Raw genomic sequence first — 17,061 nt, forward strand, 5'->3', positions numbered from 1 at the left:
ATGTCGTGATTAGACAAGTACGCACACACACACACACACACACATTTTGATATTCTTGCTTTTGATTGATTCAGCCATGTCGTTTCTTTTATCATATTGTATCATATTTTCCTTAACAGACCCACACACAATGCAGTTGAGGATGCTCAAGTGAGAGAACCATTCATGTTGTGTTTGTGTGCTCGGACAAAAACTATCACTTTCCCCTCTTTTCCTCTTCCTGTGGAAAAAGATGACTGTGCTTAATGTCACCATATCTAAACCTGATTGTACAATTTGGCAGGAGAAAGAGAGAGCAAACTGTCGATAAAAAGAATGAATAAACCAAAAAGGATAAAAAAGTAAGTGTTAACATCTTAAACAGAGTGAAGGACAACCTTGTGTCAACCTGGGAATGTGTGTTTGCTCAGCATTTCAGTTTATTTTGGCAAACTCAGAATATAAAAAATAAGGAATGTAGGTCTAATTTATCTGGCTTGGTGGACAGAAGCTTCAGTGTGCTTCTACTGACTGTGAGATGCCTGCATCTTATGTGAATCCATCATAACTGTTTTTTTTTTTATTTCAGATATCCTTCAGGTGGGATAGGTCATAGGTATGACCTTACCCTGGAATTGCTCATACAGGTACCCGCCATACTGAGTCAGCGCTCATCTTCGTCGTCTCGTCTGCAAAAACACGAGGCAAACAGTGTTGCGACTATGATGCGAGCAACTCTCATCCCCGGTGCGATGAGTGTTTGCCGCTTCTCCTCTGCAGGGGGGCAAACATTCCTCAGCCCAGGCACGGCAGCAACACAAACAGAGTTGTGGGAGGTGAGCGTGTGTGTGTGTGTGTGTGTGTGTGTGTGTGTGTGTGTGTGTGTGTGTGTGTGTGTGTGTGTGTGTGTGTGTGTGTGTGTCTACTCGTGCACCTTGAGGGGGGTGTTTGTTGCTGTGTGCGTTCCCAGCTGTTGCCTTTGCAGGTGCTACAGGCGAGCTTGACTCAGTGTGTGTCACTGAAATACTTTATAGGGTCGTCCCAACAACTTTAGACAGGTTTAATCTCCGCCGTCAGTTTTTAATGTGTCTGTTTCTGTGTCTCTGTGAGCATGATTGTGTGCGTGTGGGCGTGCGTGTGTGTGTGTGTGTTTTTGCATTTCATCACAAGCTACTGTTACACTGGTCTCTGTGGACCACCCACCCACAGAAGCCCTCTCCTCTAAGCAGCAGATGGAAAAAGAAAGACAGGGATCACAGACAAGGAGAGATATCACCTCCAGAGAGACTGTAGCCTTTCTCCGTCTCCGCTTCCCTTCCATCCCGTTGTATTTTTTTTTTCCAAGTATAAAACCAGAGCACTCTAACCGACGACACTCGAAGAAGAACAAGCAATGTCAAAGCCAAAGGCCATTTCCCTTTTTACTGCCTGAGAAGCTGGGTAGTACTCGTGCATGTGTGTGTGTGTGTGTGTGTGTGTGTGTGTGTGTGTGTGTGTGTGTGTGTGTGTGTGTGTGTGTGTGTGCGTGTGTTAATGCATTTCTTCCATTTCGAGTATTAGAGAAGACCTGGACAATTCACTTTAGCCGATGTTCCCACGATTCTTCCCAAAGCCACAATGGCTAAATAATAGCTGACAGACTCAAAGCGCTTCCTAACACACAGACACACACAGAAACTCACACCCTGCCACACACACACACACATATATCAATTTGAAGTCTGGCCACATTGTATATTACCCGTTACGCCCTTTTTACAGAAATTAATAAAAACCTAGCTCAGCAGGAAACAACCAATAAATCGTCATGAACAACACGCACACTTCTCGAGTGAGACACACGGTGTTACAATGTGAATTAAGTCAGGGGATAAGGGGGGGAACATGGAAAAGTTTGCAGATTGTCGTACGGTCGACCAACTCACACTTGTAATATGTGCTGAGGGTCAGGCTCAGACCACCATGGTTATTGTTGGTAAATGATGACGAGTGAGAGGTGCGAGCCACATCCTGACCACACACACTAAAACACACAAACTCCTCAACCCTTCCCAGAGAGACCCGACTGCCCAGCAGAGACCCTCTGAAGGAGTGGTGTCTTTGTGTGTGTGTGTGTGTGTGTGTGGGTGGGTGTGTGAGTGCTTTAAAGGAATGTTTGTGTGAAACGGATTGGGGGAAGACGTCTATTCTTGCACACAGCTCCTGTACAAACAGCGAACTGAGTGACAAATCTGTTTTCATTCTCCTTTTCCCACTGTAGGGTCGAACTGGGTGTGATGGTGACGGCTGAGCATCTGTGCCCGCTCCTCATTCATTTGCACAGTGTGTGACAGGTTTTCACTCAACAAAATCTCTCATTTACTGCCCAATCATTCTCCTTTTCAGATTCTTGCTCCAACTTCTAGTTCCTGTACTTTTTGCCCCATTCCAAGATAAACAGCCTCTGCTTTGCCCACTCGGGAAACCCCATGACCACGAACGGCTAGACAGACAGAAGAGGCTCGTGGGATGTTTCATTCAACTGCTAGCCAAGTGTTCAGAGTTTGGGGTTTGGACTACCCAAGGCCTTAAGCTGTGAACGCATGCACGCACGCACGCACGCACGCGCGCGCGCACACACACACACACACACACACAGAGTACCCTGGGACAACTTCCATTATCCAATTTCAGCCTGTGAAGTCTCAGAAGCGATTGCAAAAACTGCAGAGTGATAATTAGCTCCGTTTTACCTTTGCCACTTGGGAGAAACATAACACACGCCATAATGGAGACAGGAAGAAGCTGGGGAGACTTTGTGGAAAGTAACAAATATGCATGAAGAGAGTCAACGGAAGGAGAAGAAGACGTCTTTGGCCCCCTGCTGAAGAAACAGTGAGTCCATCAGCCACCCTCTCACCATTTGATACCCGGAGACCACTGCACATATTTCAAATGAAAGCCTCCTGGTGTGGGTGTGTGCGCGTTTGTGTGGAGGAAATGATGCCTTCCCCAGCCGTCGTCTCCGAGCTACAGGTTCCCAGGAGCACAACTACGACAGCAGCTCGGCCTGGGAAGTCTCTGGCTGACCCCGAGGCCAGAGGAGACCTGGCAGGATGCTCAACAGTCAACCGCTGAGCTGAAGGAAAGCAACTAGGAGAGCAAGAGAAGGAGAGTGAAAGCTTTTCAGATTTTCAGAGCGCGGTGACACACAAACCAGCTTGCAGACATGCACGCTCTCGACAAAGATAGCCTCAACGGAGAGCCATAGAGCTGCTGGATGGATGCAGTTGCATCCAGAAAAGTATGAATAGTACTTCCCCCTGTTCATGCTCACCAGCTAACTGCTGACCTAACCACTCTCTAGCTACCAACACACAAGTTGGTCAGGGGGTAATTATGGCCTTCAGAGCACAAGTGCAACAGAGCCAAGAGCCACTAGGCAGGTTCATTTCTTGCTCTATGATTTTTTTTCTTCTTCTCTCTGTGCTTGTCATTGTCCCTCACTCCTGCCTTTCTTTTTCCACTTTGCTCTGTATCTCTAAGCGCTGAGCCGGGCAGATACATTAAACCAAACTTGGGACCTGTGGGAGTCTTAATCGCCACATATTAAACATTTTTTGAAACACATCAATAACACGTCTCTCCAGTCCTCTGCGGGAAAAGCTGTTAACTTAACAGCACAGGGTGCACCACCTTGTAAAACTCCATAACATTTCACTAAAACTCTCGAGATCGTGGGCCTCCATCTCCCCTCTGTCCATCTGCGGTAAGGAATTCATATGCAAATGCATGCACGGGGACATAAAAACATACTCGGTGTCTCTCTCACACACACAGACGTATAAAATATTATGGTATTGGTTGTTCTCGTGCTCCTCTCTGCAGGAGATGATGATGGCATTTCAAGACTTGTGTGCGGAACACGGGGAACAGCAGAGAGTGTAATCAAGAGTGAAGAAAAGGACAAGAGGCAGGGCAGGAGAGAGAGAAAGATGGAGCTCTTGGGAGGTTTCCACAGGGTCAAGACAAGAAGAGGGGCCCCCGCCAACGTTTGTCTCTCCCAGCATGGGACTGCAGATGATAGCCATCCATCCGGACAAGAAGGAAGCCAACAATCTGTTTTCCTCCCCTCTTTTTTTTCTCTCTCTCTCTCTCTCTCCCACCCCCGGCAGATATCACACAGACATCCTAATGAGTTTAAGAAACACAACTTGTCACACCTGCATCCAGAGATAGTGTAAATTCCTCTCCATCGCTGTCCGTCTGTTTGCTATACTTATCAGTCTGCCTCTCTATCTCAAGTGATTTTAGATTTTCTTTGTGTTTTTTTCCGTATGCGAGTGGCGTTCTGGCGTTTGTTATCTTTGTCTATTCAGACACCAAGATTGCGCCTCATTGTTATCAGAGTGACAGAGACACATCAGGACCTCTCCTCCTCGCATTTTCACATGTGGGCTTGCCTCCCTGTTTACTGGCTCCATTGTTCTCCTGAAATCAGATTGCCTGTGCTTTGGATCCATGTCTGCAGACCGTATGTCAAAACAAAAGCATTTTTTTTCTTTCTCGGCGCACTGAAAGAAAAACAACTTTATCAAAATGTTTGTATGAAACCACCTCGGTGAATAAAAGCCGCTCTCGCTCCACAGTTTGGCCGGGGCTTAGCAGACCCGCTGGGTGGGTGTTGCAGTATTTATGACTTGCTGACCCTAGGGCTGACTTCCTCCCCCTCGTCCGCATTAACCTCCTGACTCATCTGCCCCTTTCAGCCCCATCATGCAGACACACGCACACCCCATCTTAACACCTGACTGGATTGCTGAAAGGCTCCTTCTGTAGGTCGAGGACCTCTAGGCTTAAAGCAGGCTTTATTAATTATAGACAAAGAGGGGATTTATTGGTGTGTTTAGTTAATAACAGAAAGGTCCGGTGACCTCTACAGCCACCCGGTTTCCTCTGTTTTAACCCCTGTCAGAGGAAATGCTGTGCTGGGTCTTACATTATACATTATATATTTAACCACTGTCAGGCTGCCTTTGAAAGTGCCCTTACAGCACCTTTTAACAGAAGCACCATAAGGCCTGGGCACTGACACGTTGACACATGTACGTACAGAATTTGCACTATACGAACTGTGACCTGACGTGAAACACATGGAAAATAATGAGAATGCTCGTTCTGTAGAGCCGAAAGTAGTCACACTTTGCGTCTGCATGCCAATGCGTTGGGATCAAATGTCTAATCATAACATGTTTAATAATCCCAATGGGTTTTACATTGAGTTAAACAGAATCTGGTTTGATGAGCTGATGAACACGTTGGCGTGGGGACGGTTTTTAGAGGTTGCGTTTTGCTCTGTTGAGGTGGAGAGGAGGGGAAGGCATCGAGGGGTTTAAGCCGCGCTCTGTTTAACTGCTGTCTGACTGACTTCCTCTGCAGTCTCCGCTCCTCTGCGTAGACAGAGACACGCGACCAACAAGAAGCCACTCAAGATATTAATAGTCTCATTCATATTCTCACAGCATGTACTGACAAACAAAAAAGCGCACTGCAGAATTAATCAGGTCAAACAAGGAAAAATAAAAAATAATGTGCGTCCATCTTTTGAGAAGAAGCCTCATCTTCACAAGAGTTTAGCCGTGAAATTCCACCACATACCACCCTATTCCCTCTTCTAACCTCCCCTGTAAATGATCAGTGGGCAGATTATCCCAATATTGGAGAGGAAACTTGGCCGCCATCGCTGGAGTGCGTTGTGTCCAGCACCGTCTGTGACCCTGCAGTGACGCACAGATGGCCAACACAACACGGATGGACGGCAGACAGAGTCACAACAGATGTGGATGAATAGACAAGACCGTACTAATTCCCCGCATACATCCAAATACAAACAGATATATCAGATATACCCGTATATATCCACACAGCAACACAGAAGACCACAACATCCGTACACGTGGACAGTCAAGTATCCCCGGCCACACAAACACAACATAGGCACAAACCCAGACACGCTCCTCAGCATTTTCAAAGGAAACGCAAAGACGTGGTGATTATGTGTAATGAGGAGCCTCTTAACTTTGCAGTGGAAACACAGGCCAAACCTGAGGACGACTGTTGCTGCTCTTTCTGCATCCCTTAAACATTATCTAATCCTTCATATGTTTAAGACCGCCTTAAGACCGGGAGACATAAGACTTATTTGGTGAGATGTGTGACTCTAGTCACACATCTCACCAAATAAGTTTTGTTACCAATATTTCCTTAAAAAACATTTGATACATCTTCTTTTGGTTACCTATGAGCTCCAAACTGTTTATTTTGGTTCCAGGATAAGGTTCACATGTGGTGGATGTGCTCTGCAGATCGACAGAGAGAGACTGAAAGCTACGGCCAAGGGTGTCCCGTCTTGACAGCGTCTGTTTTGCGTCTGTCTGTTTTGCCCACGTGTTCTCCATATGGCCCTGCTCTGAATGTGCTCCTTCCCTCCACTAACCACCAAGGGACTTCCAGGAAGCCTTACTGTACATGGTTTTGGTCTAAATATGCTGTGTGCGCCACGTGGGCTCTTTTTTAATCACTGCATGTGGATCTGGATAACCTTGCCCCAACAGGTGATTGGGGGGGGGGGGGGTTTGGAGGTGGCACTGGTTGCCAATGGAAAAGATTTGGAATATTAAACTGAACTGACTTGAATGCCGGGTGTTATGGCAGAGAGGAAGCCGCAGGCAAAAAGGAGAGACAACGGAGAAAACACCCAAAGTTCGGGGAGTGAGACCAAGAGCAAGAGATTACAATGTGGGTTGAGAACAACAAACAACAACTTTGAAAAGACAGTTTCAAAAGTACAAAAGTCAAAAGGAGATTGGTGTGCCTGGTGTGGCATAACAAGGGCTGGAAAACAGATGATCAGGTTTGATGGAGACTGACTTCAACCCACCGTGATGGGGCTATCAGCACAATTGACATGTGTCAAGCCACTGAGCCTGAATGTTGCTGCTGATGCAGCTTTAGGCTCGACACACAAACAAACACATTCCAGTGTCTGACGGGGGAGAATCGAGAGAAAGAGAGAAAAAAGAGGAAATGAGCATTATCCCTTCTCGTTGGAGCAGTGGGAATATGCTGCAGCCATCCTGCGTGTGTCAGTGAAGGAAGGGCCGACGGACTTCAGAAAGTAAGAAAGAACAAATCACTCTCAGCCTTCTCCGGCTTCTCCTTGGGTCGTCTCCCAGAGTCTCCACTCATCACTCTGATTGGATGTCAGCATCAACCGTCACTCAGTTAGTCCTCAATCAAGCATGCTGACAGAAAAGGATAAATACAGGCCAACGCACACACACATTGCAGTTCTTTTCAAAAAAATTCCATCAGATACCATCAGTGTCACAGGAGAGAGACGGAGATGGGAGATGAAAATGGCAAAAGAAGAGAAAAAAAACTGAAGAAATTTCAAAGGCTGCAGTGGCCTACTTATGACATACCAGTCACACACACACACACACACACACACACACACACACACACACACACACACACACACACACACACACACACACACACACACACACACACACACACACACACACACCTCAGTTAACCTGTCATGGTGGGCATTCTGCCGCCTGAACCTGGCCCTCGCCAAACGAGCTTGTCATAAAAGCTGCTGTAACTTTTCCATCCTCCCCTCTTTCTCTTTTTCACTCTCATCCTGCCATCTCTCTCTCTCGCTCTCTTTCCAAATTCCCCCTCTGGAAAATTGGACGGCTGCTCGGGGTGTTGGAGAAACTGCTTCCAAACATTGTGCGAGCCGTAAACTATTGCTCAACCTGTTGAGGATGGCCTGCGAGGCGGTTCCCCGGTTTTCAAGGAGCAGTTCTACTGTGTGAAGTGGTGCAGTTATTATGATATATTTTTTATTTAAAAGGGGACTTTTGGCTTTAAGAGGCAATAAACAGTAGAGAAGCAGAGTCTGTCTCTGTCTACTTGACAGTGTTTGCTTACTCCACCCTCTGTACATCGCTGTCTCATTGTGTGTGTGTAGGGGGGTGTGTGTGTGGGTGTGTTTGTGTGTCTATCTTTGTGCCTATCTTTATTAGGAAAGAATTAGGGTCATCATAATTAATGTATATGTAAATTGATATCACTGGATGTACTCAAGCCTGAAAAAAGTAATGGGGGCCGGCGTAGGGAGTCGCGTGTGCAACAGAGTGTCTACAGACAAGTGTGTTTGCTTTTCCAGAGCAATATATCTGAGCTTTGCTGTTCAACCTCCACACACACACACACTGCTGCTCTGACTCTGCTGGACAAAGAGGTCACTGACGGCATCACAAAAAGCTCTCTCTTGCAGCCCGTTTACAAAAACAACAGTTTAGACTTGAAAAGGAAAAAAAAATCCTCACTTTCCAAGCTTGGCTGAGGAACATCCAAAAGAAGCTGTGTCCCTTTTTTTCTTCCAGTGCTGGCAAAGGGAAATGATCACAACCCTCCCTTCCTTTTCTCATGCACACACATGGCTATACCCCTCAGCTGCAGAGATTCGGTTCAGGCCAACCCCAACATAGATCCCAGTCAGAGAGGATATGTGGGATTGCAGCTCTAAAGTATCTCTCCGCGGAACCATCCAGCCAAGTCAGTATGACTCCAACAGATTTCAACAGAGAACACAGCAAGGGGTTATTATATCCAATCCCTGGTCAGGCAAATCTGTTTCCATTTTAACAAAACACTACCTGATCCCCCTCTGTGCTCTCTCTACCTCCCCCCAGCCTGCCCATCTGATCTGTTGGTGTGTAATTAAATATTACAGCCAAGTCTCACACAGAATTTCATGTATCGACTGCAGTAGATGGCCTCAGTTTGGCTGTAGCACGCATGCAGAGAAACCGATGCATGGCAGCTAATGCGTATTAACAACTAGAACTGTGATGGTTGGCATTGGTTTTTCGGGGGGTACGGAGCAAGGGGGAAATTATGATTTTTTTGTGGGGTTTGTGGTTTGACACAGACTCAGGAGGTTGTTCAAAGTTTACTCATAGTGAAATCTGCACGAATGTTTGAAAGCAAGGCGGAACTGATCTGCGCCGCCGCGGAAACAACCAAATTAGAAAAGACCGAAAGGAGAGCCGACTGCGTCTTTTTCTAGGCAACCGCAGTTTGTAACACTCAATCAAGCCATGTGAGTTAAATAATTGCGTGAGAGGGTGGCGTAGCTGAAAGATGGATACAGTTCATACAGTGACTAACTACTTGGTTTATGTCTCGGGAGGTCTTCATGCTGTAACAAAGACCCTATTATGCACACAGCTTTTTTTAATTTTAAGTCAAAATAGGAGAAAACATTGTACTGAAAATAAAGCTTCATTGGGACTGATACATTTTCAGAAAGACTATATTTTTTAGTTAATAGGCATATTTCACTTCAGCAAATTTGTTGACCAATGTCTAGTTAGTTAACAACACTTACAACTTGCACGTTGGAGTCATTTCTGGTCAGAGTTAAGGTCTGCAAGCTAATAAACATAAACTCAAGCACCCCAGCCTCAGTTCCACTGATTAAACCCAGTTTTTAGTCATTATCGGTTATGCAGCCATCCGACCCCTTTTTTTTTTTTTTACTTTTTGCCAGTTTTGCTATAGCTACTGATTGAGTGCAGATGATAGACCCAAAAAAAGACTCTGGCAACCAATGGCAACCAAAGCTAGTATGGTCCCAAAAGAAGCATACGCAGTGATGACCTGTGCCTGTATTTTCTGTCAATCATCCTGAAACTGAGCCTGAAAACCAAACCCCAATCTATAGGCAAGATTGGGGTTCTTCTGGCTAACAGCAGCAGCCAAGGAAATGATTAACCCCACTGGGGAGATTCTGTTTTTTGCCCCTGTTAGTTTATTTATTTGGTTGGTTGGTTTGTCAGCAGGATTACGCAAGAACTAATTAATGGATTTCTACGAAACTTGGTGGATGGATGGGACATGGGCCAAGAAAGAATCCCTTAATTTTTTGAGCGGATGCAGACAAAAAGGGGGAACCAAGGAATGTTTTATCACTTCCTTTAAAATTGTGAGAGGGGGCATTTTTTCCCAGGGAATAATGCATGGATGTGGTTGGTTGAATGATGTGTTATGAAATGGTATTTGAATGACTGTAATACTGACAAGTTCTAGTCCAACTGTATGGCTATAAACACCCACTTTCTTTAAGTCCTACAATCTTGCAGATTTTATTAATGAGAAACATTTGCCTTTTCTACCACTGACCTCTCCCTTTTGACACCTAACACTTTCCAAAAACTTATTTTAGACTCTGACACAGGTGCACGTGGCAGTGCTCGTCTCAAAGTCAGACTTCGCGTTGGGATGATGTGATGCACAGAGATTCCCTGTCAACCAAACCATTGCAAGCATCTAGGCAATGCACTGAGCTGCCTGGTCCAAGATTCCAGCCATCGTCCAGCCAGTCTTCCTGCTTCCCTCATTAGCTGCCCAAGCTGCAACCCCAACCCAACAGAGTCCCCCAGACAACCGTAGCCAGGACTCTGTGGTAATGCATGTGACACACTTAGCTGCACATTTTCCAATTTAAACAAGCCAAATAAGCAATTTTAACTGTGAAGTTCTCCCTGGACAGAATAAAAGACAACCACTTCTATCTAGGAATGTGAATAGAAAGACTGAATCAAGATGCAAAGGCACGAATGCTTTCAAGTTTGCTGGTGCTATTTCTGTGGCTCTATTTGTGCCTTTTTTTCCCTCGAGTATCTGCAATCCCCATCTTTATTTGCTTCCTCTCTATCAGTGCTTTACAGTAAACAGTGTTGAGAAGCATGACTCATGCGGCTGTAATGTCATAGGAGGAGCGTGGCTTCAGATCAAAATAATGACGTGGAGCAAGTGAAGACAGGCAACACACACAGGGGAGTATACAATCTGTTGAGTATCTTATTTTACTTTGTGAAATAACCAATTTCGCAAACTAAAAACGACCTCTGTCGGAGCATGTGAAGTAAATCGGAAGCCGAATTCATGCAATAGCTGCAATATAGTCAGACAAATCGCTCGTGGTGTCATATCTGTAGCAGAATTACTCGTGCTTTCCCAAGAATGGGCTGTACCCACACAAGTACATTCAAGCTCCCACAAAAGAGAAGAATCAAACACGTGGGGCAGTGTTTTCACAGCTGGGACTGGAAGAAGCCAGTACAAACAGTGAAATGGACCATCAGTGTGTGTGTGTGTGTGTGTGTGTGTGTGTGTGTGTGTGTGTGTGTGTGTGTGTGTGTAGCCTGGGGTGGTACATGCACCACATAACACTCTCACCCAAACACAAATTGTAGTGGTTTGTTATGGATTAACCCTTATTATCCAGTAAAGCTGAATGACTTATGCTCCTAACTCTTTGCACACTGACCTGCTGACAGTGCTCACAAGGTTAACTCAAATTCATCTGCACAGTTATTCAGGGCCAAAACACAGGCTTGCTTGTCAAAGTCATTGGGCAAACATGCCGCGTGCCAAACACACACATGCATCACACAGGCATGAGCTCGATTCCCTTTTTTCACCATAATGTCCTGATATGTTTTCCAAAACTGCATTTGATCGTGCTCCAGATTTGTGGAGAAGGGGAGTGTATTTTCAGAGTGCTGGTTTCCCCATCTGTGTGACCACATGCACTGGGCCGCTTTCCCTGCATCTCCCTCTGCCCACTGTTCCCACGCCTCTTTCTGTGCTAAATACATATTTAGGCAAATACTGAGCAGCAAATCATATGCCCAGTTCTCTCAGGGCACCCAAGAGCCATTACTCACGGCCTTGTCGCTACCTTTATAGACCTGAACTTTTTTGTTAGCACTAGTCCAAATCTAAGTTTATCTATCCACAAACATTTTGCTGAACATGAATGCTCTCTTTTAACTTTAGTCAGCTTCAGGTCCATATACAGTTGTTCACATTCAAGCCCTCACGCTGCCATGTACAACCAGAGTCTTCCACTGCTGGCCCCAGCAAAGCTTGAATGGCGCTGCTGAGAGAGTAGTGTCAACTAGGATCAAGAACTATTGAACCTCTTGTCACTGGTTAGCACATCTCACAATTGGACCAAAATTCTGAGAACATTTCAAAAAGTTCTACAAAAACTCACGGGGCAGCATTTAAACAGTCATAAAGATCAATTGTTTCATAGCCACTTCTGCAATCCATTAGTAAATCTACTACTCTGCACTTTAAAAATGCCCCCACAGTACCATCAATACAACTTACACCAGGAAGAGCTCAATCATGCCGTTTCCTCGTAAAGAGAAATTAATGACAAATGGATTCTTCGGTACAGTGGTACTATGCAGTGAGTTCAGTCGGTGCCGTGGAACCATTTGAACACATGCAAGCAGACTAAATAGGTTTCAGGGACTGTGTATGTACGTGAATGTGCTTGTACCAGTGTGCGTGTGTGTGTGTGTGTGTGTGTGTGTGCATGAGTAATGAATAAGATCCTGGCACATCACAACCAAGTTCCTCTAATGCACTCCCTGTAGACCAGAAGAAATAAACAGATAAAGACGAAGTGGACGTAAACGCAATGGCAGAAAAAAAAAAAGAGAGAGAGTGAGAGAGAGAGCGCGAGGAGTGAGAGTCAGCAAGAGAGGGCAGGAGGAGAGGAGGGAGGGAGTTTTTTAGAATTGTTATTGGAGCCGTAGAAGTCATTTCTGACTTAAAGAGTTCCAGATGTGGGCCAGCCCCTGAGAAAAGCAGAGAATCGGGAGAAACAGAGAGAAATCAAGAGAGAGGGGAGGGAGGAGTATTTATCAGACGGTGCCCTGTTCCATTTGATCAGAAGTCTACCTTCCAATTCTGAGACTGGTTTGAGAGTGGAAAGGGGAACTTTGCTTCAGCGGGAGCAGCGCGGGGGGCTCAAAGCCAGGTTTCGGGTGTGGGGTGTCAGGTGGTAAGGTGGTAGAGGGGTATGTGGGTTGCACAGCCCAGTCTTGGGTCTATAAAAAGCCAGGGTGGTCAGAATAATGGTCTGTTGTTATTACACACACACACACGGGTCTTTCTCAAAACCAGTGACTGAACTCACCAAAATAGTCAAAACCCAACCAAAGGACATCTGGTTAAACGCTGGGACAAAAGCTGCTCTTTAACTCATTTTGCAATAAAGTAGCTCCGGCGCAGGCACATGGCAGGAAAACAGACGAGCTCAGTGCAGCACTGCACTCTTTTTAGCACTTGTAGGTCTGAATTATGATGGAGCCGGTGGTTTGCTGCACAAAATGTGAAACGTAAGAGAGAGAGAGGGAGAGAGTAAGTATGGCATGTGCGCAAGTGCCGACTGACCTCAGGCCTTTGGAAAGTTGGCAGTGATAAAAACCTCTTCTTCACATGCTGCTCGCACAGAAAGGTGCTCCGTGCATGATAACATCTGTTAATTGCAGCCATGTAATAAAGGCTATCCCCACTTCTGTTCTCCTGGGCTCTCTCTCTGAGTGTTGTGTAAAAGCGTGTGGCCATGGGGTGTGAAGCTACCCGTGCTTCTCTGGCATTTGTTTTCACTCCCTCTGCGTTGGGGCTAAGCTGCACGATCACACAACAAAAGGCTATTGTCCTGGAGTTAAAAGCTCTGCTCCGGGGAGCTGGTAGTGGGCCACGCAAGCAAAGGGCTGGTTACATTGTCCCAACGCAAAGCTCATGAATTAATTTCGCAGCGGACTGCCAAAACAGCCGCGGAAAGGGCACAGTGAGTGTACGAGGGGGTATGACAAAAGTGGAAGGAGTAAAAGGAGAGTTAATTGAGGAGGGATGTGAGGGAGGAGAGGAAGCGAATGGACAGAGAGCCGGATGCACATCTGGAGCTGGACGAGAAGGGAGGGATGGAGGGAGGGAGGGAGGGCGATGCAAGATGTGTGTGCAAATGTGGTGCTGGGTGAAACGGGATTTGTCCAGCACAAGAAGAAGAGGAGGAGAAGCAGGATGAGGAAACGGGAGGAAGGGGTTCTGGAGGAGTGCAGCCAACACAGCAGGAGGAAGAGAGGTGAAGTCAGCAGTAAACAGGGAGCTGTGTCAACAGACAAGCCTCCTGCTGCCGGCTGTGAAAGCCTCTGTGCGAGCCCCCAAATCACAACAGGCGGAGCGAGGGTGACATTGTGGGTCTCAGTTGTTGCTCCGCTGCCTTGATGAGAGTGAAGTGGTTGAGATCAACTCTGGCATCCCCAACACATGAATCCATCGGTCAGACCTCGGTCAGAGAGAAAATGCTCTCTTTGTTCACGCCGCATGCCTGTGAATTCTCATTTTCCTATTCTGACAGGTTGAATTAAAGCAACGAATTCATCGAAATGTTATAAACGCACAAAACGCTGCTTTCACCTTTCCCACCCCCACGTGGGGCTGCGGGGGTGGAAAGTGGTGCCAGAGTGAAAGTTTGGGGCTGAATTGTGACATCCAGTTCTTCTCATCAGCAAAAAACTATTTGCACAAAAAAAAAAGCCACGACACATTGTTTTGGGGGGGGGGGGGGGGGGGGGTTCTGACAGCAGTGAAGGGGGAACTGGAACATATAGTTACCATTGGCGTTCTTGCCGCAGATCAGGTGCTCGTAGACCTGCAGGACTCCCCACAGCTCCGCGTCGTTGTTCACCACCACCTCCAGAGCCTCTGCGCCCACCGGGGCGCAGCCCGAGCCGGACTCCGGCCCCGGGTGACTCCTCTCGGCCGACAGCACGCGGGCACCCGCCTCCTCCGCCAGCGCCTCCATGCACGCGGTCAGACAGATCGCCGCGTACTCGTGGATGCGCACGGAAATGCGAGTGTCCACCATCCAGCGGAAGACGCGTCCCACGGAGAAGGTGAGGCCGCATCGGGCCGACTTGCCCTTCCGCAGCAGCTCCCCGGCGCTCATGTTGTACATGGATATGGCCCTGATCGTGGCGGAGACGCAGTGGTCCGCCAGCGCCCAGCTGAGCACCAGCCGCATGGCGCTCTGCACCTCGAAGCGTGTGCAGCGGCAGTGCACGACGCTGAGCCGCTGCGCCTCCCTGGAGATGCGGATGAGCGCCCGGCGCAGGAGACCGGACAGCCGCCTCACGGCCTCCGGCGAGAACACGGGTGTGGGTGCCCCCTTGGCGCCGCCACCCTGGGCCACTTTGCGCAGCACCCTGGCCACCTCCTCCTCGGTCCAGGGGAACTCTTCCAGCTCGGGCAGGCGCGGGCACTTGGAGAAGATGTCCTCCGGGTCCTCGGGCAGGACCGTGTTGACCGTGTCCCAGCTGTTGTTCCTGCTGTTCATGGAGCCGGAGTAGTACCACCAGTTGCCCCGGTGCGGGGCCGTCGTGAACGCCTGCGAGTTGGACTTGGAGGAGGACAGGCTGAGGGATTTGCACGAGTCCCCCGCCCCGTAGCCCGAGTCCAGCGTCAGGTCCTCCAGGGTTTTCATGTGGACATTGCTCAGACCGGCCATTGTTATGGTCGAAACGGGCGTCTGGCAGGGGGGCGCCGTGCGGAGGAGCGGTTCACCGGGAAGTCGATCAAACAGCCCTCGAAACTCCGCCGAGCCGGACGAACTGGTTACACGGCGGCGCGCCACTTGTCCGACATGCTGCTCAACAGACTTCAGTGTGGGACAGCGGAGCCGCACCAAGAGGATTCACTCTCACAGGTGCCTGGTGTAGTTGTGAACAGACCTCTCTCTCCCCCCCGGCGCGGCGCGGGGATTTAAACTTTTCCTCCGGTATCCAAACACGAACCGAAACGTCTCCCTGCTTTCTGAACACACGCGGACCCGACTTCATTTAGTAAAGCGAAGTCCCCGTTTTTTTAGCTGCTCAACACACCGACGCTGGTTCGTTTCCGGGAGTCAACTGTGGGGTGGGGGGGAAAAGTCCGAGTTGACCTCGTCGCTCTCCGGCTCCGGTGCCTGGTCAGGAGCGGGAGCAGCAGCAGCCGGTCGGGGACACTCCGCTACAGATGTGAGAGAGGGGGGCGGGGTCGCAGCTGACTGACAACACGGAAGCAGCCGAAACACCAATCAGGAAGGGGCTGGGTTCGTTTTTTTTGCCACAACCAATCAAAACCTTTCCCCAATCTCTCCAAAGTTAGTTACTTCTTTATTAATGTGGGGGAAGTTTTTTTTGTGTGTATTTTCACATTTCTACAATACAGTCGAAATGTCGAGATTAAAGTCGAATGACCCTCAACGTCCGTGTTGGGGTCCAGTTCAGCTGTCACACATCCACGTTTACCAACGTTAGCGAAGCTACGCTAGCTTCGGTAACTGCACGCCTCCCAAAATCCATTAACGGTTGTTTGCAGTTGAACGTTCTCGTGTCAGGACACACGTTGACGTTCATGTGCAAACACCCGTTGTCACCGCATCGTTTCTTCCAGACTCAGCCTGTCAAAAATAATATCGCAACTTACAACTTGGTTAGCAGCTAGCGTTAGATGGCAAACTGGCTAGCAAAACGTCAACATCCGGTTGTTTGGTGCGGCGGAAAAGTGCTTCCGGGTCAGAATTTTCCACTTTATTCTCGAAGTAGTATTTCAACTTTACTCTCGACATTTCGACTTTCTTCTCGAAATGTACAAAAAAATCACCCCCACTCATTTTCCCCCCTTATAACTGGCCCTAATACTCTTCCATATAAAACAACTGATCCTCTTTAAAATCTGTCTTGAAGATACTTTTTTTTATCATATAAGAGGTTTATTTATTGTAAAGTTCTGCAATATGCACCAGACATACAGAGGAATCGAAAATCCGTTATTCTCTGACCCACGGTGCAATAAGCACAAAAAAAGATGAGTAATATATACAATAAATAGATTCAAAATAGTGCAAAAGTATAAGGCAAAACCAAACGGTATAGAAAAACTCAATAAATTGAAAATGTGCAATAGAAAGAAAGTACTGTACTGTATGTGAAATATACAGGAAACAAAATAAATTGAAAATGTGCAATATAAACGACATAGAGTGCAGATTAAACTAAAAGATTATACTAAGTCATTTCCACACTAATATTATGTATATTCTTCATATTTTCATTCCATATATTTGTATCGTTTTGTTGTTTTCATATTTGTATTTTTTTATATATTTTTTCA

The 17,061-nt window shown here is 47.2% G+C and overlaps 1 protein-coding gene across 1 annotated transcript in view; it reads right to left on the minus strand.

The window, feature by feature from the left end:
- Positions 1 to 16,013, minus strand: part of abtb2b (ankyrin repeat and BTB (POZ) domain containing 2b) — a 43,234-nt gene extending 27,221 nt beyond the window's left edge. Inside the window, exon 1 of the mRNA XM_035642568.2 lies at positions 14,524 to 16,013. Coding sequence (XP_035498461.2) covers positions 14,524 to 15,415 — 892 coding nt within the window. The 5' untranslated portion in view covers positions 15,416 to 16,013. The remainder of the gene's footprint in view (positions 1 to 14,523) is intronic.
- Positions 16,014 to 17,061: the final 1,048 nt, after the last annotated feature.

This window comes from Scophthalmus maximus, chromosome 7, assembly GCF_022379125.1.
Source record: "Scophthalmus maximus strain ysfricsl-2021 chromosome 7, ASM2237912v1, whole genome shotgun sequence".
NCBI classification, from domain to species: Eukaryota; Metazoa; Chordata; class Actinopteri; order Pleuronectiformes; family Scophthalmidae; genus Scophthalmus; species Scophthalmus maximus.